Source organism: Molothrus aeneus, chromosome 9 (genome assembly GCF_037042795.1).
Source record: "Molothrus aeneus isolate 106 chromosome 9, BPBGC_Maene_1.0, whole genome shotgun sequence".
NCBI classification, from domain to species: domain Eukaryota; kingdom Metazoa; phylum Chordata; class Aves; order Passeriformes; family Icteridae; genus Molothrus; species Molothrus aeneus.
Window position 1 is genome coordinate 23,857,414 of NC_089654.1, and position 22,670 is coordinate 23,880,083.

General features: G+C 48.3%; 2 protein-coding genes across 4 annotated transcripts in view; one reads left to right on the forward strand and one right to left on the reverse strand.

The window, feature by feature from the left end:
* Nucleotides 1-12,394, forward strand: part of SMG7 (SMG7 nonsense mediated mRNA decay factor) — a 50,031-nt gene extending 37,637 nt beyond the window's left edge. Inside the window, exons 15-24 of one of the 3 annotated variants that reach the window (XM_066555388.1) lie at nucleotides 760-904; nucleotides 2,147-2,287; nucleotides 2,405-2,541; nucleotides 3,291-3,656; nucleotides 5,128-5,277; nucleotides 7,315-7,395; nucleotides 7,948-8,107; nucleotides 9,403-9,573; nucleotides 9,683-9,834; nucleotides 10,326-12,394. In XM_066555388.1, the coding sequence (XP_066411485.1) occupies nucleotides 760-904; nucleotides 2,147-2,287; nucleotides 2,405-2,541; nucleotides 3,291-3,656; nucleotides 5,128-5,277; nucleotides 7,315-7,395; nucleotides 7,948-8,107; nucleotides 9,403-9,573; nucleotides 9,683-9,834; nucleotides 10,326-10,439 (1,617 nt within the window). In that variant the 3' untranslated portion in view covers nucleotides 10,440-12,394. Of the gene's footprint in view, nucleotides 1-759; nucleotides 905-2,146; nucleotides 2,542-3,290; nucleotides 3,657-5,127; nucleotides 5,278-7,314; nucleotides 7,396-7,947; nucleotides 8,108-9,402; nucleotides 9,574-9,682; nucleotides 9,835-10,325 lie in introns of all 3 variants that reach the window. The other 2 variants (XM_066555387.1, XM_066555389.1) reach the window with 2 other exon arrangements.
* A 990-nt stretch (nucleotides 12,395-13,384) lies between these two features.
* On the reverse strand, nucleotides 13,385-21,647 carry NCF2 (neutrophil cytosolic factor 2). The gene is given in 14 exon segments (XM_066555774.1): nucleotides 13,385-13,622; nucleotides 14,574-14,736; nucleotides 14,958-15,069; nucleotides 15,140-15,310; nucleotides 16,907-17,013; nucleotides 17,334-17,396; nucleotides 17,689-17,830; nucleotides 17,937-17,980; nucleotides 18,777-18,836; nucleotides 19,766-19,873; nucleotides 20,188-20,322; nucleotides 20,533-20,641; nucleotides 20,946-21,028; nucleotides 21,474-21,647. Coding segments are annotated over 14 exon segments (1,569 nt in total). The 3' UTR covers nucleotides 13,385-13,524.
* Between the last annotated feature and the right edge of the window lie 1,023 nt (nucleotides 21,648-22,670).

Below are 22,670 nucleotides of genomic sequence, written 5' to 3' on the forward strand. Positions count from 1 at the left end.
CTGCCTGCTCCATCTTGCATTCCAGGCAGTTCTGCCGAGCTGAACAGAAAGGGAAAGTAGTCTTCCCCTCTGTCTTCCTCCCCAGGAAGACCCAGACCGCGGGAGACTCAGAATAAGGTAAACATTACATTCCATTCTTCTCTCTGCCTTTAACTGGTGCAGCTCTTTTAACATAACACCCCACAGTGACACAGTAAACTGAATGAGGTGAAGCACTTCTGCTGTTTGTCTTGTATGCTCTGGGTCAAAAGAATTCCATAGTGTGGAGTTTGTGCATATACACCACTGTATGGATTAGGCTGAGAGAACTCCCCAGGAAGCGTGTGGCAGTGCTTGTTTTTTAAGGTGCTGCAGGTAAGTAGCATAATTTAGGTTGAAGCAGTGCCCTAGGAGAAGCATAGCAGCATCTGCACTTTTTGTTTTTAAACACTGCAGGTGAGCAGCGTGGTAAGTTCCTTGGATGGTGTGAGATACTGTGTCTGCTTCTCACTCTCATGCTAGAGAAGGAGCCTCTTGCATCTTCTGAGTAAATATCCTTGAGTGCTGTTGTGAGGTGAGAAGTGCCTGAGGACATGCAGAGTAATGTGCCTGAGGTCAGTGAGGAGGGCTCTGTGTTCTAAAGGTCTCTCAGTTACTTAGAGAAAAGAAAATAATTGCTCAGACAATCTGAGAGTTTTATTTTTGGCTTGAGACGTGATATGGTTAATGTGGAAATTTAGGGCAAATGATTTAATTTCTTCCTACTTTCTTTTGCATCAGGTGAAATCCCAGACGGAGATGAGGAAGACTCCGGTATCTGAAGCCAGGAAAACACCTGTAACTCAGACTCCAAGCCAGGCCAGCAGTTCCCAGTTCATCCCTATTCATCACCCAGGAGCCTTCCCTCCCCTTCCTAGCCGGCCAGGTAATTTACATCATTCTTTTGAAGTGTCATTTATTGTTGACTGAAGAAAATCCTGTAATAGTGGTTAGTACAGCCTCTGGAAAGTAGAGGCTCTGTTAATGACCATGAATTTTCCTGTTGAACATCTTATCAAGTAGTAAAAAGGGGCATAGCAGAACTGCAACAAGATAAATAAGGTTCCTTATGCTTTGGATTCGAGGTTTGTCATGAAATCTGCCACCTGCCTTCTGGTTTAGTGGGTGTAAGATCAAGGAACTTCATGCTAGGCTCTTCCTGTAGTTAATCTGAACATGACAAAGCTTTCTGCTAGCACTGCTTCTGAAGCATTCCCCATGCTTCAGACTCCATTGCAAAAGATCAATCACACTGCTTGCTTTAAAACTCACTTTCTTTTGTAGTGGTGCTCATGTTTGAAGCTGTAATTTGTGTGGTCTTACTTGTTGCTGTTGCTGCATTGTGTGTCCCATTTTGCTGTGGAGTCTGCCTGTCATACCTTGCTATCTGCCTGTCACACCTTGCTATCCATGTTTGCTCAAGGAATGACTGGAAGCTGTGTCTTCCCTGCATGTGTTATATGGAGCTCCTCAATATAAGACAGATGGGCATCTTCCCTGTCCCAAAGTCAGCATAAAATCTGACCTGTGAGACACAGAATTACAGCTTCCCTTCCAAACTGGCTTTTCAGTGTGAACTACAGGGAAGGAATTGATCTTACAGATACGAGGATTTGTTTGGTTACCATCTGTCTCTCTCTAAATTGATCCAGAGACTGGTGATCCTCTGGGAGGAGGCAATACACTTCTTGTATTGATTGCTTCTGTTTGTTCCTGCAGAAGTGTAGTCCCTGAAAATGTGTTTGAAGGGGAGGAAACTTTGAGGGTAAAGCATCAAAAACCAAAGAGCAATGAAGGGACAAGGTAGGGAGGGTCAGAAAAAGCAGGGAGATTTGGGGGCAGAGAACACAGGGATGTGGAAACATACGACCCTCAGATACTGCCATGCTGACTGCTATCAGTCCCTGGAATATTGCAAGAAAACTCCAAAACAAATTTGGAATTCCTGTGTGATCACAGCCATGCACAGGCCAAGGTGAGGAAGGACATTGTAGTGCATGTGTGCAGTCCAGTGCCTCCTTTCCTAAATGAACAGCATAGGAAGAGAAACCCCCACTGAAAGTTTGCTGGAGGGAGTTGTATGGTCTGTCAAATTGTGATTAAAGGTGCACTTTTTTATCTTTTCCAGGATTTCCTCCTCCAACCTATGTTGTCCCCCCTCCTGTGGCTTTCTCCATGAGCACGGGGTACACCTTCCCAGGTGGTGTTTCTGTCCCAGGAACCTTCCTCCAGCCCACAGCTCACTCGCCTGCAGGAAACCAGGTGCAAGGTGGGAAACAGTCCCACATTCCTTACAGCCAGCAACGGCCCTCTGGACCAGGGCCAATGACCCAGGGACCTCAGCAAACACCACCTCCTTCCCAGCAACCCCTCTCATCTTTACCAGCTCAGGCAACAGCACAGTCCGCAAGCCAGTTACAGGTGCAAGCTCTGGCCCAGCAGCAGCAGCAGCAGCAGCAGTCCCCCACCAAAGCTGTGCAGGGCCTGGGGAAGAGCCCACCACACCACTCTGGATTCCAGCAGGTAAACTTGGCCTGTGCTAGATGCTGGGCTTTATTTAAAAATAAGGGGCAATGTTCAAGACTTGTGTTCCTGGATTACCTTTCAAAATTGTCATTAAAGAATTTTTTGATTGTGAACTTCTGGGCAAATTTGAAAATGAGCTGAAGTTTGGTGGGTGTGAACATATGATGCTGTAACTGAAAGGAAGGTATGTACTGGAATGGAATGTCTTTTCTGTCATCTGTTTGCTGTGTGTTTCTGATACAGACAAGGTATGGAGGTGGTATGTCTGTCTCAGGCCTTTCTAGTTTTCTTGTGTGAGTCATGAGGGCTGAGTGTGAACCTCTACCTGCACTCTCCTTTGGCTAACTGGTTGCAGTGTCAGTTCCCTTACAGCTCTTAGTTCCTTTGCTCACCTTGTGCTGGAGAAAAATCTCCCTTCTGGCAAATCTGGACCCAATGGTGAGACCCTGCTTGTGTTCTCTGGGCAGCAAAATGCTGGCTCAGTACCTTACTAAAGGTTTCGTTTGTAGGCTTTTAGGTTAAAAGGTACTGGATGGAGTAAGGATTATACTTGGCTGTTGGTTTAAAGCTTGACTAGAGAGCATTAGATGCCTATGGAAATTGCTTTTGATGAATAACATAGACATTCCAGAAACATTCTGATTTACTATCATGCATGAGCCAGGCTGACAACTTGGATGGAGTTAAGCATTCAGGTAACATGGATTGTTCCTCCCTGCTGGTGAAATCCTGTGTCTCTGCCTCAGTATCCACAGACAGACTCGTCGAAGCAGCTCTGGAACCCCCCTCAAGTCCAAGGCTCCCTGGGGAAGATCATGTCTGTAAAGCAGCCCTATTACCTGCAGGCCCAGGACCCTCTTAAACTCTTTGAACAGTCATTACAGCCTCCTGTGATGCAACAGCAACCTCTGGAGAAAAAAATGAAGCCTTTCCCAATGGAGCCATATAACCAGAACCCCTCAGAAGTCAAGGTGCCAGAATATTACTGGGACTCTTCCTATGGCATGACGGACAACAGGGTGATGAGCCAGCAGTCGGGCATGGACCGCAGGGGGAAGCGGCAGGGAGTGTTCCGCTCCGAGCAGGATGCTGTCTCCAGGATGACCTTTGAGGTAAGAGCCATGCTGCAAGTGGGGAAAACTAAAGCTCTGATATTCCTGGCAACTCTTGGCATTTCCCTGTTTCAGGAATGCCCTGTGGTCCCAAGTAGGTCAATGTAAACTTATTTAGAAGAGACCTGAGCATCAGTACCTGGGGTTCCAGCACAAAGTAATGAATTCCCCATTTTAGCAGGCTGTGTGTAGTATCAGTCTCTTGAAGATTTGGTTTCAAGTAGATGTAAGTCTTGTTCAGTATGGATGTGACATCCATCTCTGTGCTCTGTCTGCCAGGTTGAGAAACATGGCAACTGATAGTTTTGGGGAAGATTCTTGTCTGCAACTGGTGAAAACCATAACAGCCACCCAAATAATTGCAGTTGAATTATTGCACTTTAGGTGAACTCCTAACACTGCTGTAGTGAATTGAATGGCTGAGGCTACAATAGGTTGAGCAATCAAGGATGGTAGCAGTGGTCTTGTCTTGGGATTTTTTTTGTTTGCTTGTTCTTGAAAATCCTGCCACACTGAGGGAGCTAAATGGCTTCCTTAGCTCCCAGTTGCAGTAAATGGAATACTTTACTTCTGTTCATATGATCGTGCTTCATGTGGGTGTTTATAAATCCTCTAATCTCTGTTATTAACAGTCCTAGAGTCATCTGTGAGTGCTTTTGGTGATGTTTATAAGGAAGCTTAAACAGAGGCCTTTTAAACCTTTGGTTGGGTGTGCCTCTGTAAATGCACTCAGGATATGGAGAAGGTCAGCTGATATCACTTGGCTTTTCCTTCCAAGAGAAAAGCCAGACAGTGTACAGGAGTACAATGTACAGTACTACCCTGCTGTCAGGTTGTGGTTTTTAGGTGGAGACAGGGTCAAAGCTTTGCCTTTATCCTAAAAGGGAAACCTTGCCAAGGTGCCAGCACGTTGTGCTGCAGAGAGAAGCTATGCCTGTGATGCTTGTGCTTTAAGCATCCTTCTTTACAAAAGTAAAGATGTCCAGTCTGACCAGCACTGAGCAGATTTTACTGGCCCAGGGGGCTGGTCAGCTGTGTGTTGGCATAGTAGCTGTGACCAGTGGAAATGAGTCTCATGGAATTTGAACTCCACAAGCAGAGAAAAGGACATGATGCAAACATAATTCTACTTGAAACCTAAGTTACTCCCAGGTCAGCTGTAGAAGAATGATGAAAAGGTTTTGTTTGTTGCCCTTGCATGTGGAAGCAGGTTCAGTGTGTGGCATGGATGCAAGGGGAAGCACTGGCTCTGCTGATTAAGGCTCCCTGCTGTCACTTGGGTGCGTGGTCCTCTCCCTGTGCACATTTGGCTGCGTGGTTGTTTCTGCTCAGAGTTCTCAGTGTGTGCCTCAGCGCGATTCTCACCTCACCCTCTGCATGCTGCTTTCTGCCTTCCTCTTGCTGTTCTCTCTCCTGCTCTGGCTGTTCTTTCTGCCTTCTGTTGTCTCACTGTGCTCATTTCTGTCACTAGGACCCCAAGAGCTCCCCTCTGCTTCCTCCGGACCTGTTAAAGAGTCTGGCTGCCTTGGAGGAGGAGGAAGAGCTGATTTTCTCTAATCCTCCTGATCTTTACCCAGCTCTGCTGGGGCCTCTCGCCTCTCTTCCTGGACGAAGCCTCTTTGTATGTATTTGATGTAATACTGCTGCTTCTCACTCTTAACTGGCATCTCTTTCTTCTGTGAAATTATAAGAAATGTGAAATTCCTTTCTCTCCCCCATACCTCCTGTCTACTTTCCTGCCTCACCTTTGAGCTGGTTTTCACAGGGGTGAAAACAGCAGCTTTTGGCCTGAATCTGGGCCTGCTAATCTGTTCAGAAATCAGAAACTGTGGGGTTTTTGTAAGTACATTCCACAGGAGAGGTGTTGATACATCATGATACATCGTTTAATGCACTTGCTCTTCTGCAGTTGTATGGGTTTAGTAATAAAGAGTGGGGACACTGATAGAGCTGTGGGGAGTCATCAGAACCAGGGTGTAGTGACAGGACAAGGGGGAATGGCTTCAAACTGACAGAGGATAGGTGTAGATGAGAGACTAGGAAGAAGTTTTTCCCTGTGACATTGAGGAGAAGCTATGGTCACCCCATCCCTGGAAGCGTCCAAGGCCAGGTTGGATGGGGCTTGGAGCAACCTGGGATAGTGGAAGGTGTCCCTGGGCAGTGGAGTGGAATGAGATGAGTTTTAAGGTCCTTTCCAGCCTAAGCCATTCTGCAATTCTGTGATATGATTCTGTGGTTATAATCTGCATATAAACATTCCGTAGAGGCAGGGGGATGCTGTCCATATTCAATGCAGATGAGATTCTTTAAAAAGAAGGATGGCTTTGGAAGACAATAGCAATTAACTGGATAAATACACAATAACTCTTATAGAAATACAGTTATTTTTGACAAAGGGGCTTTTTTTTCCTACTTTTTTTTGTATTAAAACCTTCCTAGTTCACTAGCTGGGAGGTCTCAGAGCTGTTGAATTTTTAAACTGCCTCTGAAAGTACAGCATGCCTTTCTGCTATGGCTACAAGCATGTTCATTAAATCATACTCATTCAGATTAGTAGCTGTAACAAAGAATTATTTGTGACCACTCAAAATCTCTGATTAAGTCTCTTCTTCAGTTCTTTTACCTGTCATCCCAAGGAGCCAGTTGCAAAAGATACTAATTTCTGTCTCATTAGATAACTTTGCTAAGAAACTAATAGCTGCTGCTTTAGCAGCTTCCTTTGAAGCTCCTGCTGTTGTGTCTGCTGCCAAGTGGAAGGAAATCCTTCGCTGTGCAAGCCATGTGGATATGCAGAGTGGGAATTTTGTCTGGCTTTTAAAACGTGCTTTCAAAGTAATGAGCTGTCACTTTGAAAATCTAACAAGCTAGGGGCTGCTTGCCAAGAAAATAAGGCTGTTTGTCTTAAGTTTACAGGATGAAAGCAAAAATATTCTAGGTACTGTGGCTGTGTTAAAGACAGAGAGATGCTAGTTCTGGGGTTTGTGGTTTGAATAATAAATTTTAAAGTATCTGACATGCTGAGCTGGTGAGAGTGCAAGAGCGGGTTTATTTGTAACAAGGCTACAGCTTTTATTTTGGTTCATGCACATTTTTACTTATAGTTTTACTAATTCTGTGGCTTGGTGATGCAGATCCTAGATTTGGTGATGTTCATTGTCTACCAGGCAAGCTTGGTAATTTTTCTTTGGTTTCTGTCAGTGATAACTTAGCTATTTTTTCTCTGAATAGGCTCATTTCAGAGACAGTTTTTCACTCCTTAATCATAGTAAGAACCAAACAGAAAGACAAGAAATATTATGCTGGAAATAACAACTGTGTGAGAGGGAGGTGGCATGAATGATGCAAAATAGGTCATGGTCTGTAATCTCCCCTTTAGATGTATCAGACTATTAGACTTTGCATTTGAAAACCTGTTCTGGGTCTGAGACTCTCAGCTGCAATGTTTGTTGATTTGTAGATTATTAATTACAGGGAGTAGGAAAACTACTGATTTTTGCACTTGTTAGCTCGCCTCCCCTGTCCTCCAAGGTGCTGGAGGTAAAATGCAAGACAAGTTGTAAATGTGACCAAAACCACTCTGGCAGTTTCTGATTACACACTTTCCTCCTGGTCCTACACTGAGCACTAACTGTCCTTTTCCCCTTTTTGGTTTCTTAAGAAGTCCCTGCTGGAAAAACCATCAGAATTGATGTCTCAGTCATCATCTTTCCTGTCCCTCAGTGGCTTTTCTCTAAATCAGGTGAGTGTGAACCAGAGTCCAACACCTTTTGCTGTTTCAGCTTGTGGTTAAGCCAGTGGAAAACCTGACAGAAATCCACATTGATGTGTAATTCCACTCTGTATCAACTCTAATCTTTGCCTTTATCAGTTTTCTTCCCAAATTCATCTTAGCTATATCTCTGCAGATCTTACTGAGTTCAGGGGCTCTTTGCTCTTAGTGAAGTCATGAAATTGACTGAAAAGGTGCATTTCAGGGTGCTATGGGTGTGTAGGTTTTTATTTCCAGAGCAGTGAATTACCTGTTCTCTTCCAGAGAATTGAGCAGGGTCTTGATAGAACTTCTCTGAGTACTGGGAATCAAGATTTTGTAAGGACTTTGCAGTTCAGCCAGGAGAAATCTGTCCTGATTCAGAATGTGATGGACTTAAATTAAATGGTCAAAGAAGATGGGGCTAGGAAGTGAAAAAGGAATTAGGAACTATTTTGAACTATAATTGTTTCCTTTGTACAGTCTCAGTGTTTGAAATAAGTCTAACACATAAGCTCTCATACTGTTTGGTGTTTTTTTCAGGAAAGATACCCAAACAACAGCATGTTCAATGAGGTATATGGAAAAAACATCAATACCAGCACAAAAACAGAAGTCACCCCTTCAGTTGCCCATCAGGAGACTTCACTCTATTCTCTCTTTGAAGGGACTCCGTGGTCTCCATCCCTTCCAGCCAGCTCAGGTAATCCTGGTACGGCATTTCTTGTGTCTAGGGATTTAAGGGGATTTGAGTTAATTCTAAACCAACTGTAAGTTATATGTAACTGGAAATTAAAAAAAAAAAAACAAAACCAAAAAACCCAAACTTGCTTGGCAAGATCTCTCAAGGTTTCTGTTTTACTTTATGTGTCTGCAGAAATACGGGGGGATTTTGTAATTAATACAGTGTAAGAACTTGGATTTTAATTTAAGTAGTTGAGCAGGATAAATGTTGTAGGAGGTGATAAATCCTGAAATCTCTTTAACTTGGTTTCCTGACAGCCATTTGGGATTAGTGCTTTAACTCAGACATCCATATACTTCGTGTTGCATTTTTTTGGAAAAAGCAGGAGGAGCTGGATTTCATAATGCAAATATTTGAAAAAGAAACTGTATAAGGGAAGAGTGGAGGAAAATACAACAGTAGTGGGGTTTGTTGCATTTGGTTTTTTACTGTTAAGCAGCCCATAAAGCAGACCAGCTTCTTCGTTAGTAATTATCTTAAAGGCAAAACCAATTACATAATAATTTTAATCTCACTAAAAAAACAGAAGAGTGTGAGAGAGGAGTTAGTTGAATCTAAGAAAAGAGTGGATTTTAAATAACACCTGCACTGGATGCGATCTTTGGTGGGACTTGTGCAGCCAACCAGGAGAAGCCATTGTGGGTGAAATGGATGAAGTTGCAATTGCTTTATTCTAGCAGGATTTTTGGCTCACGTGGCTTCAACTCCCTCTCCCTTCACCTCTTCATTTGCTCTGTTCTGCCTGTGGACAGCCTGCTTCATGCTCACTCTTCTCTTTTGCTCACTATTGGGTTCTGGTCTCAATTGTGTTAAGGCTCAGATAAGTATAAAACATTCTCAGATCTGGAAGTTGAAATTGTAAACTTGCAAACTCCTCAAGGTCTAATCTAATTTTCCTGTTGGTTTGTCAAGCTTGGAGACAGTTACTCTTTTAGTTTGACACAAGTTCTTCAAGAGACATGGGGGAAACTGGCTTTGCCTAGCCAGCAAAGGCTGGCTGTTCTGGTGTTCTGAGGTGTTCTGGGTTTTGTTTTTCTTGCAAGCATTAAACACAGTCGTTCTGTTCTTGTAAATTTTTCACTCAGAATTTAAGAATTTGCATTACATTCATGTAATGGAGGGAATAAAAACTGACCTTCAGCATTGTAGCAAACTGGGTGATGGCAAAATTTGCAGCAGCACTAAGAAATTCAAAACTGGGAGGCTCCTGCTGTCTCTGCTGACCTTTTTTCCTCTTCCCTTGTAATCCCTAGATCATTCAACACCAGCCAGCCAGTCTCCTCACTCCTCCAACCCCAGCAGCTTGCCAAGCTCCCCTCCAACCCATAACCACAATTCTGTTCCTTTCTCCAACTTTGGACCCATTGGGACTCCAGACAACAGAGACCGGAGAGTCGCAGACCGCTGGAAGACAGATAAGCCAGGCAAGTGCTGGGTTCCAGGTTAACACAGAGCTGTCAGAAACCATCTGATGATGCTTGTTTTGCACTGATTTTGCCATCTCACTTTGAACTTGTCTTTCTGCCATTTTAGCAATGGGAGGGTTTGGTCTGGACTATCTCCCAACAACATCGTCCTCTTCGGAGAGCAGCTGGCACCAGTCCAGTGCTCCCAGTGGTACCTGGGCAGTGCAAGGCCCTCCTGCCATGGAGGACTCCTCAGCTGTGCTTATGGAGAGCCTGAAGGTGGGTTTGGCTGGGGCTGTGCTCAGGGATGGGTCTGCAGGCTGGATGATCAAGTGATGGCCATTAGCCTGTTGGAAGTGTCAGAGTTCAGTGCCAGTTTTTCCTGCAGATTCACTTAAACGAGGCAGTGTGGGAGGCGTCGTCAATGCAGGAAGATGTCACAGATTTGCAGTTCTTGCTAATTTTGAGATTTTGTGGAACAAGCCCAGGCTGACAGAACTGGAAGAAATTCTAACATTAGCTTTGACTAGTCTAAAATTAGTAATAGTTAATGTGGGATGGATTTTTATGGTAATGAGAGGTCTGGAGGAGGATAAAATTCTTCCAGGGAGCCTCTTTTTAGAAGGTCTTCTTTGAAGGCTGGTTAACTTGCGTGAAAAGCCAGGTATGAGTGATAAAGAGGGAGCACATGCAATACGGTGTCTGCTTTCCCATCTGGCAGAGGGACTGTCTGATGCAAGGAGGTGCTAGTGTTGGCTGTTTGTTTTTAGTCCATCTGGTCCAGTTCCATGATGCACCCCGGCCCCTCGGCCCTGGAGCAGCTGTTGATGCAGCAGAAGCAGAAGCAGCAGCGCGGACAAGGTGCCATGAATCCGCCGCATTGAGACAGAGGAGACAACCCTCACAACGACGGCTCCATAAACCATGGCATGTTGGGTCTGTGGGACTGGCACACACAGTCCTGTGCAGGTGGCAGCCCTCTCTTCTGTTCCTTGCTGTCAGGAGGGCGTAAGTGCTCCACCAACCCACTGAGTGTGCACAAAACGTCTGCAGTGCAAGCAAACAACATCAGGAACTCTCCCATCCCCCGGGCCCTTCGGAGGGAGAGAGGAACTGCTGTTTGGCTCACTCAGTAACCCAATATCACCGCCTCTCACCTTCTCCATTGTGCATGTCCCCAGCCACATGGGAAGTAAAAGCTGAGAGCAAAGGGCAGATGGGAGAAGCCAATGAGAACTTCTCAATCCTTTTCCTCTCTTTGGGGAGATACAATAGGAATCCATTAATGATTGCTTTGCTGACTGAGAATGTAGTTGAAATTACTCCTAAACATCTTTATTACTATCTCAGTAGTAAGATCACACTGAATTCTCTACAAAGACATGCTTCATAGTCAGTGTGTAGCAATGAAAGCCCCAGTTGCTGCTCCAGTCACAGTGGGTGGTGATGAGGTGGGGCTCTGTATCCCGGCCTAGCAAAGGAATTTCATGAAAGAGAGTCTGGCACTTGTAACTGCTTCACCCGGAGGCTTTGGGTGGGTTGGAGACTCCAGCATGAAATGTCCTTCTCTCAGTAGGTGTTTGAGCTATAAGGGGTGACATGGGGCCTCACAGCACTCTGCTGAAAAGCAAGTTAACTGCTATGGGGTTTTAAATTAATGTGTGATTCCTGTACATTTTACTGTAGCATAGTGGCTAGCCCCACAAAGGGCAGGCTAGTCTGTGCATTCACAGCCTGACTCATTTTAATAGGTAGGTAGAAAGCTTTCAATGGGTTTTTTTTTTTGTTTTGTTTTGTTTCGGTTTGGTTTTGTTTTTTCTCTTTCCATCCTCCCATCTTCGCTGAACGCTCGTAGTTTCATTACCATGGCAGAAAATAATCAGGGGTCCAGCAGGGCTGGGTGAATCCGACAGCCAGCCCAGACAGCATGGGGCATCCGCACGCCCAGTGAGGCACAGGTCAGCTCTGCAGAAACCTGTCCCAGCTGCAGCCCCAGGCTTTCAGTGCCAGAAACAAATCCAAGGCACCCATGGACACACGGAAACAGCACAGTGCTGTTCATAGACGAAAAGGTGCAGAAGGGAAAAGGAAAAAAAACCGTTTTATTTGCTATTTATTAGGGGGAAGGAAGACTGGAAGTTTTGTTAAAGAAAAGGACAGCGTTTTTGTTAGATTTCCCAGGGAAGTTACAGAAACAGACTCAATGTCCATTTGCTGTTTTTAGCAGTAGGGGTTTGTGTGATGATTCAGGATCTCTGGGCTAGAATTCAGCTGCAGAACAAAGCACATGCAGGAGCCGAAGTGACGCTGGAGTCTGGGCAGCCCCAGAGAATACAAAAAGGGAAGGCGGAGGAGACCCAATACCCTCGGGGGTGCGAGAAGCTCCCTACGAGCTCCACCTGAGCAACATCACTGTTCTGTGTTGCATTTCAAAGCTGTATTTCCTTTAACAAGTCCAAAAAGTGAAGTTCCCACCCGGTGGTAATCCAGCCCACCCTGTGTGTCCCCTCCAGCCCTCCCGCTGTGTGTCCAAGCTGTGTGCCCAGGCAGCTGCGGCATCCCCGTGTTGCACCGTCACTGACTCTTGCACCCCAGACCAGGAGCACCACCTCACTCCCGGCCGGGCCAGGGCCAGCTGCACCCTTCCACTTGTGCATGAGCACCCGGCCTTGGGATGCATCTGAGCCCGCCTGCCCTCCAGCACCTGGAGGAGCAAGGCAAGGGGCCCCCAACAGAAACTGGTTTGTGTTGTAAGCTTTTTTTGTGTTTTCTGTCTGTCTGTGCAAGAACTGCAGCTGCCGAAATCAGCTTTGCCTTTAATTAAACCATGTTCTCTCCATCCAGGTCTGTGTGTAGCATTTATTTCCTGTGTGACTTGGCTTCAGGCCTTTAAAAATGCATTACTTTTCTGTAGAAGCCAGAAGAATGTTTGAAGTTTGGTCTGTTTTTTTTTAAATTTGAAACAGACCTAAATGAATCACAGTGATTCTGGCTTGGGCTTGGTACAGATAATTTGGTTGTGGTTTTGTGCTGCCTGTATAGTGTGTTTTACATACTGAACTAAATATGTAGGATGGGAGCAGCTTGCAAAGCTCCTCCCTAGTTGCAGACTCATCCTGGTACAGCGTGTGCAGATGGAGGGCACAGATCCTTCTGCCAATGACTTGCCTGCAGACCAGAGTGTTCACTGTTTCCATGCTTCCAGGTATGGGACAGGAAACTCCAGAGATCTTTTGGTTTTGAAATTACAGGTGTTTATTGTCTCCAGAATAAGTTCCTTTAAAAAGAAATGTGATACTTAGGTTAATGGGGCAGTGGGGTTTTCTGGACTTGTGTGATAGCCCCCTTAGCAGCTTTGAAGGAAAGCTCTGGGATTCCAGGCTGTCTTTCAAAGTTACTGTATCTTCGGACTGATCAGGAGAAACTTTGATGCACGGGTCCCAGCGCTGAAGAAAATGTGCCTGCTTTTATTGGTGGGAGTTTTAAAGTCCCTGTGAATTTGAATTGTGAGCTGGGGCAGGGTGAGGCTGTGTGGTGTCTTCTAAGTTCTTGGGCTTGGCACTGATGTTTCAGGGAAGCAAGTGCTTTCCTGGTCTGTAGCATCCTGAACTTGCCTCCCCTTTGGGATCCCCTGGCAGGGCTGCAAATGCAGGTTGCACCACCCTCTTGTGGGTGTTCCCAGCTTCTGGCATGTCTGTATAAAAGCTTTTTTAAGGATGGGGGAACATGGCAAGTCTCTTGGCAAGCACAGGATTTAGGAATGAATGTATCCCTAACAGGAATTAGCAACTTCTTAACAAGTTCCTTTTTAAGAGAACAACACAAAAGGTAAGAGAAAATATAAAGCTTTTAATACAACTAGGAAGAGCATTTAAAGTTCATCTTCAGGTGCAGGGATTAACATGCAGACTACATAATGGCAACAGTTGAGTTCTTAATTTCTCTCCACAATTTCAAGTTTTTCTGAGATCACTTCTCTGGGTGTTCATTGTTGGGCTGTTGAACAAATGCAGATGGGAAGATGCCTGTCCTCCCCTTGCACTTGCCTTCAAACCAGTCTTCATTCACTGGAAGGGAAAATTGACACAGTTTTTATGACCCTATGAATGTACAGGAGCATAATGTGCTGCAGACAGGCCTGAGATCACTGGTTTATGGTGTTTCTGCTGATAAAACTTGGAGCTGTGCAGACCCAGCAGGGAGTGGAATGTGGAGGAAAGGGAGGAATGAGGAAGAGAGTGAAGTGCTAAGGTAAGAAGGAATATCATATAGGGGGAGGGAACGAAATGAGGCAAGAACCAGCTTTTTACTGGGAAATATTCAGCTCAGCAATGAAGGGGAAGGTAGGATTTTGGGTGGAGAGGGTCATCAGTATTGCGTGGTGCAAAATCTAACTTTTCAAAAGTTAGATGGGGGACTGATTGTGTACTGCTGCCAAAGCCTGCCAGCAACCAGAAATCAGTGACATAACTACAGATAGCTAAATATAAGGGGGTTTTGCCTTTAAAACTTAGTCCTGATGTCTTGATTTCACTCAGAGGCTCAGATGAGATGGGGAATGTGCCCTGTGTATCGAATTCTTCATTGATCTTCCTGAGATTTAGTCTGTATTTAAACCTCAATTCCCATAGAAACACTAAGGACTAATATTGAGCGGCTAATGAAAGATTGTACTCTTAACAAGAAAAGTAGATGAAAAAAGGTTCCAGGTGGAAGGAATTGGAGTGAGAGCCTGCTCCCATTGTGGGGATGGCAGCTAAAATGAGATATCTTCTTGAAAGAATCCACTGTGATCAATAAGCTTGAACACAGTCCAAGTGTAGCTCCTGTCTTAGATGTTAAGGAGGGCTGTGGTGGAAATGGGAGTGATGAAAATCTGTTGGAAGTGTGTGTAACAGGGATGTGTGGATGGGAATCCCAGGGCAGAGATGGAGGGGCTCTGCTGCTGCCACACTACCCTCTCTCTCACCAGAGCTGGGGGTCCCTTCCCTCTCCTGTCCCAGGAGGAGCACAATTACCTTTGGATAAAACAAGGATCATGTCTCCTGCCTGAAACTCCAGGTCTTCAGGTTGGGTGGCTTCATAACTGTACTGAGCTACAACGTGCTTTGGTCCCGTCTCCCCAGGCATTGCCTCCTGCAGTGACTCCTCTGGTTTGCTGTCTGGTACAAACCCCTCTCCCTAGGCAGGAAACAAGCTGGTGAGGACACAGCCTCTTGGTTTTCTTTCTCTGTAGCAGGGCAAGAGACATGAGCTCTGCTTCTCCTCTCCACTCATTCTTTGCTCCTCTGCCTTTCATGAGGTTGCTGGCTTCTCTTGAAAGCCACAAACCCATGTTTGTGGCAAGGAAAAGAAAGGCAGGAGGGAAGAGAAGGTGGCTGCCCCCTGTAGCTGTCACTGACCTCTGTGCCATTGCACCAGACTGTCAGGCAGTTGTCCTTGCTCTGGCTCCAGGCTGCCTCCACGTTCTCTGCACTCAGAGTCACCAGCTCCTGGCCCTCCACAGGCTTGTACCTGGTGCAGGGGATGCAGGTGAGGGGTGCTGGAACCCAGCCCTGGCTCACTGGGGCTGGCAGTGCCTCACCTCAGCTCCGTGTGCTCGGGCTGCAGCTCCAGCTTCTTGCAAACCAGCTCCAGGAGCTCCCTGTAGGAGTGGTCTCGATCGACTCTCAGGGCCACTGTGAATTTGTAATGCACCTTGAGGACAGTTGGTTCAGCCTCCTGCAGGCAGGAAATGGGATGTCACCTTCTGTGGCTTGGAAAGCACAGGGATGTGGAAACTGGGGTTGCCTGAGTTAATTGTGCCTCCCAAGCCGTGCTTGGACATTGGTTGGCGGACCCAGGCTCGTCCCAGGAGAGAGCTCAGTAATAGATTAGGGACTTTGCAGCAAATTCTGGCTTTGGGGTGATCAAATTAGAGCTGTGCCCACCCTCCAAGCCCCTCTTTTTTTTTTTTTTTTTAGTTGGAATTGCTGTATCTTCCCAGTGTGACTTTCTGATGTGCTGACCATACCCAGGAGCATGTGCATTCCAGTCAAGCTCTCTCCTATTTCTTCCTTCTCAAGTGCCTCAGGTTGACTAAGAGTCATCCAGTGGCCCCCTCACCTGGGGCCTGGAGGAGAACTCACAAAAAGCAGCCCCAAGTCTCCTGGTAAAATCAGGTTTGTATGACAGGACCTCGGGGTCTGCACTCACAGGACGTTACCTTTGCTGTGTCTCTTGGCTGCACCACGGTAGCAGGAATGTAGTCTGGGGAGGAGGAAAAAGGTGGCTCAGGAGGGATGGGATAAATTGTGTATAAACACACAGCCAGACCTCCTGCAGCCCATCATGATCTCCAGCAACACCAACCAGCCCTGGAGCCAGCAGAGGTCCCTTCAATGGATACAGCACCTGCCACAGGCATTCTGTAAGATCTAGATACAACCACTGAGCAGAGGTTTTTTGGGTCTGTGCCTTCCCTCTTGCAGAGATGGGGAGCATGAAGGGTGGGGTGTCTTTCATGGGTGGATTCAAAAAATATCAACACAGAGCTGCTGGTTTTATTGTGTTTGCTCTTCTGATCTCCCTGAAAACCAAAGGCAGTCCCTGTCCTTCAGTGGGGCTGTAAAGCTAAACTCAGACCTCCAGGCAGGGTAATTTCATTCAGCTTTGTGGAAGCCTCTTCATGAGGATCTGATTTACATTTTGGCAGTGCTTTGGCACAACTGTGCTCGCTCCAGGAAGAGCCCAAGCTGCACTGTTGAATATGGTCCCACTAATAGATCTGAGATGGCTTTTGGTGCCATAAACATATCATTGGGGTTGTTATGCCCATGAGGTGTTTGTCCTTAAGTCCATGAGCCACAGCCTTCTTCTGTCAGCTCTATCCACGGACTCTCTACAAGGCTGCTCTGTGGGGGACATGAGCTTGGGATGTGGGACACTGTGTAGCACTAGCCAGGAATCCCCTTCACACAGCTCCTTTAAGCCTAGCTCAGCTCAAGCAGCACTGAAACTATCATGGATGCCCTGCTTGAAGGAGGAGCCTATAAGGAATCCTTTACTCCAAGCTGGTCCTTGCCCCATTCCTATCTCCAGGCCCTTTTTCTCATTACTCCCTGTGCTAATTGAAGCACAGAGGGACTTGTTTTCCTCAGGGACCCCACAGACCCTATTTTACTCCATCCTCAGCACTGCAGTTGCCGTCTCTGTCTCCCGTTGTAATGTCTCCCAGTCCTTGGCTGCAGATGGGGCCAGGGATGAGATGGAGATTAGCCCTACGCTGCTCCCAAAGGGTGAGGACGTGCTGTCTCACCCTGCTGAGGATGAGGATGTCACCCTGTGCCCCCATCCCCTCAGCTGCCCTCACTGACCTGGCGCCAGCCGCCGCGGCCTCTCCGGCACACTGCGGGTGGGTGACTCGGGGATCTCAGCTTCCACAGGGGCTTCCTCCTGTGCCATGGGAAGAGGACAGTGCTGTCAATCCCACCCTTACTGAGGGGTGGGGTGCTGCTGCCTTGTGCAGCTCCCCTCCAACCTGCTTCTCCCAAAGTCTGGGTCTTGACTTAGCTAGATCCATTATCTCTCCAGCATTGCCAACCACCGCTAGGGTGACACCAACACAGATTTTGCAGGTCTCTGAGCTCATGATAAGGTGACCATGGGCCAGAAGAACCAACCCCAGCATCATGAGGGGGAGGGAGTCACATATATGGGTCCCCCTGGGAGGCAGGTGTTAGGTGAATATTTCCAGATCTGCCCTCCCCAGGACACCATTTCCTCCTGGGCCGCCTCACCTGGATATGCAGCTTATTCTGGAGCTCCACAGGCTCGAGGAAGTTGCAGGGCACAATCCCTTTCTGCAGGGGGAGGAGAGATGAGTAGTGATTGCTTGGCAAGAAGGCAGCCTGCTGCTGGAGGACACAACTGGATGTGTCCTCACCCTCCCCTGCATCCAGGAGGGTCCTGAGGCTTGAACTTCAGTTTCTGCAGGTTGGGTGGATTTCACTGAACCCTGTGGCCTAAGCCAGGGTGGACATAAGGCACTTTAGTCAGCAAGTTACTTAATTACTGTTGGCAGGCCTCTGCCTCTGCAGAATCTCAGCCATGATCTGCTGTCTGCCCCTCCTGTCCAGCACACTCCTGGTATACCTTTCCATTGAACATCACTGTAGCCCAATTGTCCTTCTCTTTCTTCAGGACAAAGACAATGTTTCCTGGCAGGACCTGCAGCTCCTCCTCGGTCTCGGGAATGAACTCGTACATGACACGGTGTGGCTGCCCTCTGAGGGCCCTGGGTGTGGGAGCAGTGCACAGGTCAGCAATGTTGGCACTGCTGTGTGAGTGCAGGATGGGGTTGTGCCTGGCTGCATGCGTTATCCATCTTTTATCCAACTTACCTGAGGATTTCTGGGGTCTTGGGCCTGGGTGGAGGACCAGAGGCCTGCCAAGAGGAAGACAAAAAAGAAAATACCAGTAACCCGGAGAATTTCGTTTGCTTTACAGAAATGTCCTGCAGACTTTTACCATGCCCTCACCCCAACACTGTTCCTTCCTCCACACACAAGTGCCCTAAGTGTCATGAGGAATATCACTGGCTTTGTTCCTTCTAAGGAACAGTTTCCACATTCTTCAACCTACAGTTGGTTTTTAAAGGCACAATCCTCTTTTCACTCCTGATTTTAGTTTCAGTTCACAGAGGATTTAAATTGTCAACACTGTCTGCATTGAGAAGGTTGTCATTTGTCTTGTGCAGTGGTGCTGTGCTGTGTTTCCCCATATCCACCCAAAAACCTCCTGGAAAAACTCTTGCTGCATTTAGGAATGGGAAGATGCCATTACATCATCTGGAAAATGGCATGGGAAATGCAAAGGAGTTGTGGAATGGGCAGGAGGGTGCAAAGTGAGAGCAAAACTGCCATTGTTAGGCTGAGGATCCCTAATGAATCCTTTGGGGAGGGTCAGAGACAGCTCCCTGCAGAGAGCCATCACCCCACCCACTGCTTCCCCGTGCAGGGAACCAGCCTAACCTCAGCCCCAGCTGTGGGTGGGTTTGGCATGAGCTTCCCGATGGTGGAGGGAGAAGTGGATCCGTGGAAGCAGTGCCTGCCTCCTCCCCACGGCGGTGGCACAGAGTTCAGGGTGCTAAGGGCGCTGTTTGCTCCCCAGTGTGGATGAGAGCCCCGCCATGGCACCCTGCCCTGAGCAGGCTGTTCGTGCTGCTCACTGACAGACCTTACCTGGGGCTGCAGGGGAGCAAATCCTGAAAAATCGTCCTTGTCCACCACAGAGGCCACCACCTAGAGCCAGAGACAAAGAGTGACTTGGTGCCCCTAGACCCCTCTCAGACCTCTGATGTCCACTCTGCTCCTTTGCTGTTGGCCAAGCCAAGATGCTCAGGATGCTTTAAGCTCAGGAGATGCTATGATATTAGGCTAAGCATCTTGGACTGAGTGCCTCTGGTACCAAAGCTTCCCTCTCAGCTGTGGTAAGTTTTCTGCTCTTAGCCTGGCTGTTTCTGTGGTTTGAGGTGTTAAAACCTAAAAGTTTCCTATTCTGTTTTAATCTGTTTTAAATGTTGAAGGGAGCCAAAGTATCTAGCTCAAGCCCATACCTCCTACAGGTGACCTTAAATGTAATTTAGAAAGTTGATACATGTTTTTGTGCATGTTTCTGGCACTCAAAGAGCTGCCTGGCTCTCAGCTCTCTGATTCCCCTGTGCCTGGTTCCTTTTCTGGATGAGTGCTGCCTCCCAGGGCCTGAACCCAGAGGTGGTATCCCAGTGACTGGATTTTGCACACTCACAGAAAAAAGCTTGCTTGCTTATCTGAGTTGAAGCTGGAGGTTGGTTGTGGGTCTCAAATGTTAAACAGCTCCTTTCCCCCACCCCTGAAAATGCCTTGGCTTGAGCTGAAGCTCCAGTGGGATCATTCCAGCTCATTGCTGACTATCCCTCATGTCTCACTAAAGAGACAAACTAGAAATAGGCCATGCTCAGCAGGAACATGTTTTTAGCTCTTGTATTCTTGCAGTCTCCCTGTTTCCCATGAGATCTCTGTGTGCCATCCCTCTCTCCATGTCTGGCAGATCCCTGAGGCAGAGACCAGCTCCCTGTCTCTGGCTGCCTACCAGGCAGCAGACAGCAGCCCAGAGGGATGATGAGAAGGCAGTCAATAGCTCTTCTCAACCCACAGGCTTGGCCTGAATAAGTAGTATAGATCTTTCTTACCATTGCCTTTCCCAGGTAGTCCTTCTTCTCCAGCTGAGCCACTTGCTTCTCATTTGGCCTGAACAGCTTCCCTGCAGGAATGGCCACCAGCTCATAGAGCTTCTGCTTCTGTAGCACAGACAAGTCATGGAGACTTTGGAGGTGAGAGCAGGGACTGATGAATGTCCCTTCTGCCCTGGGCTTGGGTGCTGCTCCAGCATGCAGCATGCACCACCATGACAGCCCAATCCCAGCCCAGGTATGGTCCATGGAATCCATCTTCCCATCCCTGCCTCCCCAGTGACCCAAAGCTCTTCCCACAGACTTGTGTCCCACTACAATATCCATTGCCACGGCTTTTTAATCCTGCTAAAAGCTGGATGTGCTGTCAGTGGGATTTCCCTCCCTCTCCCTGTGGGGCTGTGGGACCTGCTCCTCCATACCAGGATGGCTTCCATTGCCCTGTCTATCTTGTTGTGCTGGGGCTCACTCTTCATGCTCATGGCCAGGGTCAGGTGCTCCTCAGCCTTCTCCCAGTTCTCTGTTGTGGCATACACCAGTGCAATGTTGTAGAGAATCTGCTGGAGGGATGGGAGCAAGGGAAAGAGCTCTTGGAGCAGCCAGAGCTGCCAGGAAAGGAAAGGACAGTGGGGCAATGGCACTGCACCCGCGTGCTTGGTTTTTGCAAGGTACAAAAGAGGCTGGCTGTCTCCTCTTTCGTTTTCTCATGCTGGAGGATGCAGGAGAGCAGAGCTTTGGGATCCAGCTGGTGGCCAGGTGTGTCTCACCTCGCAGGCAAAGAGCCGGTAGTGCAGCCCCAGGATCTTGTAGTCGATGAGCTGGTTGCCTCGCAGCTGGGCCAGCGCCTCTTTGAAATCCTCAATGGCCTTTCCGTGGCTGGGGAGCAGAGGATGAAGGTGTCACCAGCTCATGGTGGCAACCTGCCTGCCTCTAAGCCTGTACTCAGACTTGGTGAGTTCAGGGTCTCCTCTCTATCCTTGCAGTGTTTCAGACACCCCAGGAAAGGAGAGAGGTTCTGAGGCTCATGTTAATCCCAGGACTGCAGTGCTGAAGAGTAGGAGCCTATTTGACCTCGGTTTCAGTCTGGGCTCTGGGGCACCAACCTGCCTGGGGCCATCCTCAGGTGAAGGCTGGCATCTCTGTAAGTGGCAAGAATGAAACTTGAAACCTTTCCACTCACTTCTGGCTCCGGTAAAACACGGTCCCCCGCTGGAAATAAGCCACAGCCAGGTGCTTGTCACAGCCGATGCTCCGGGTGAACGCCTGCAGAGGTAGGAGTGGGGCAAAGGGGGGTAAAAAGGGGACACCTTAAAAAAGCTGAGGGCATAGAGCAGTTGTAGCTATCCTGCCTTAGCCAAGCAGCCCAAGCTCGGCTCTGTGGGCTGTGTCTCCCTGCAGCACTGGGCACTGGGTGGGGGAGAGCCTGGACCAGGCTCCTGGGCTTTTTTGAGCTGGAGCCATCTGCCAGCATGGTCACCGCCTGGAGAGATGGAGAGTGAACAGTGAGCCGTGTACCACTGCTGCTGCCTCACCTCTGATTCACTGGCAGAACAGGTTTGGCAGCCTAGGGCTGTCCCCTTCCTCACAGCTTTAAAAGGTCCCGAATCCATCCCTTAGAGCGTGATCCTTTTAATTCATTCCTTCCCCACCATGTCCTGGGCAAGTCCCAGAGGGGAGAGGATGAGCGGCCCTAGGGGCTGTACCTTACCTCCTCCGCCTCCGCCAGCTTCCCCAGGACAAGCTGGATGCAGCCGATGTTAAAGCAGATTTTGGCAGGGGGGCTCTGGACGGCCGAGAAGGCATCCAGGGCAGCGCTCCACTCCTTCCTGCCCGCAGCACACACCCCTTCTTGCCACAGCCGGATCGTCTCCACCAGGGACATGGCGTGGTGGGAGAGGGATGCAGGATCCCCGTGTCGTCTCGCCTCTGTCCCTGTCCTTCCTTGTGGCGCAGCTCGGCCTCTCTGGCTCCCTTCTGCCTGCACTTCTGCCTTCCCCCGCCGTGTCACAAACCCGGCAGGAAGTGGCCCCGCTCGCATCAGCCCCGGCATGGGGAAGTGGGGCAGAGGCTGCTCTGACACAGCGAGCGGGTGTCCATGGGCTGCATCCCTGCTCCTCTCGGGCAGCCGCTCCTCGCCTGCTCGGGTTGTGATCTTCCCGCTTTTACAGGAGGAGCCATGGATTTTGTCAGCTGGGTAGCTCATCAGGTCAAATTTCAGGCTGCAAAATCCCAGGATGAGCGCTGGGCTGCTGGTGCTGGTGCTGCTGCTGCAGGCGCCTCGGTGCCCTGCAAAGCGCAGCCTCATCATTGCTGAGCGGTTCCTGCAGACAATTCCTGGCCGGCACAGCTGGGCTGGGGCTCCCCTGCCTGCCTGAGTGGGGAGGTGAATTGGGGCCCAAGGAAACCCTTGGTCCTTCCCGACCCCACCGTGTTGTCCCTGTGTGGAGTTCCCTGCTAAGGGCCCATGGAGCTGCCCATGGATGAGGTTCCTGGGGCAGCGGCCGTGCTGCACACCATGCTCCCAGGGCTCAGCCCCTCATCTCTTCTGTCCAGGTGTTTTAGGGCCAAGGAAGCATAACTGGCTCTGGAGCACTGCTGGGAGCACGAGATGAGCACGGGGCACGTGGTGACAGCAGAATTCTGACCTGATGCTGACTCACAGGTTTGGAGCACATGGTTTTTAGGCATTTTTGGAAGTACTTTGCCTCTGCCCCATCTACAAGCAATGTATATTTTGTAAGAGCTTAAAATATGTCAGCAAGACTCAGCCCTTGTGCCTTTACCAAAACTTCCCTAGCAAATTACATAACTCCAGCAGTGGGAGGGAGGCTGGGAGGTGACTTCTGAGTACTGCTGATGGAGAAACCTGTGCCCCTGAGCAGCAAAGACTGGGGTTTTAATCCAA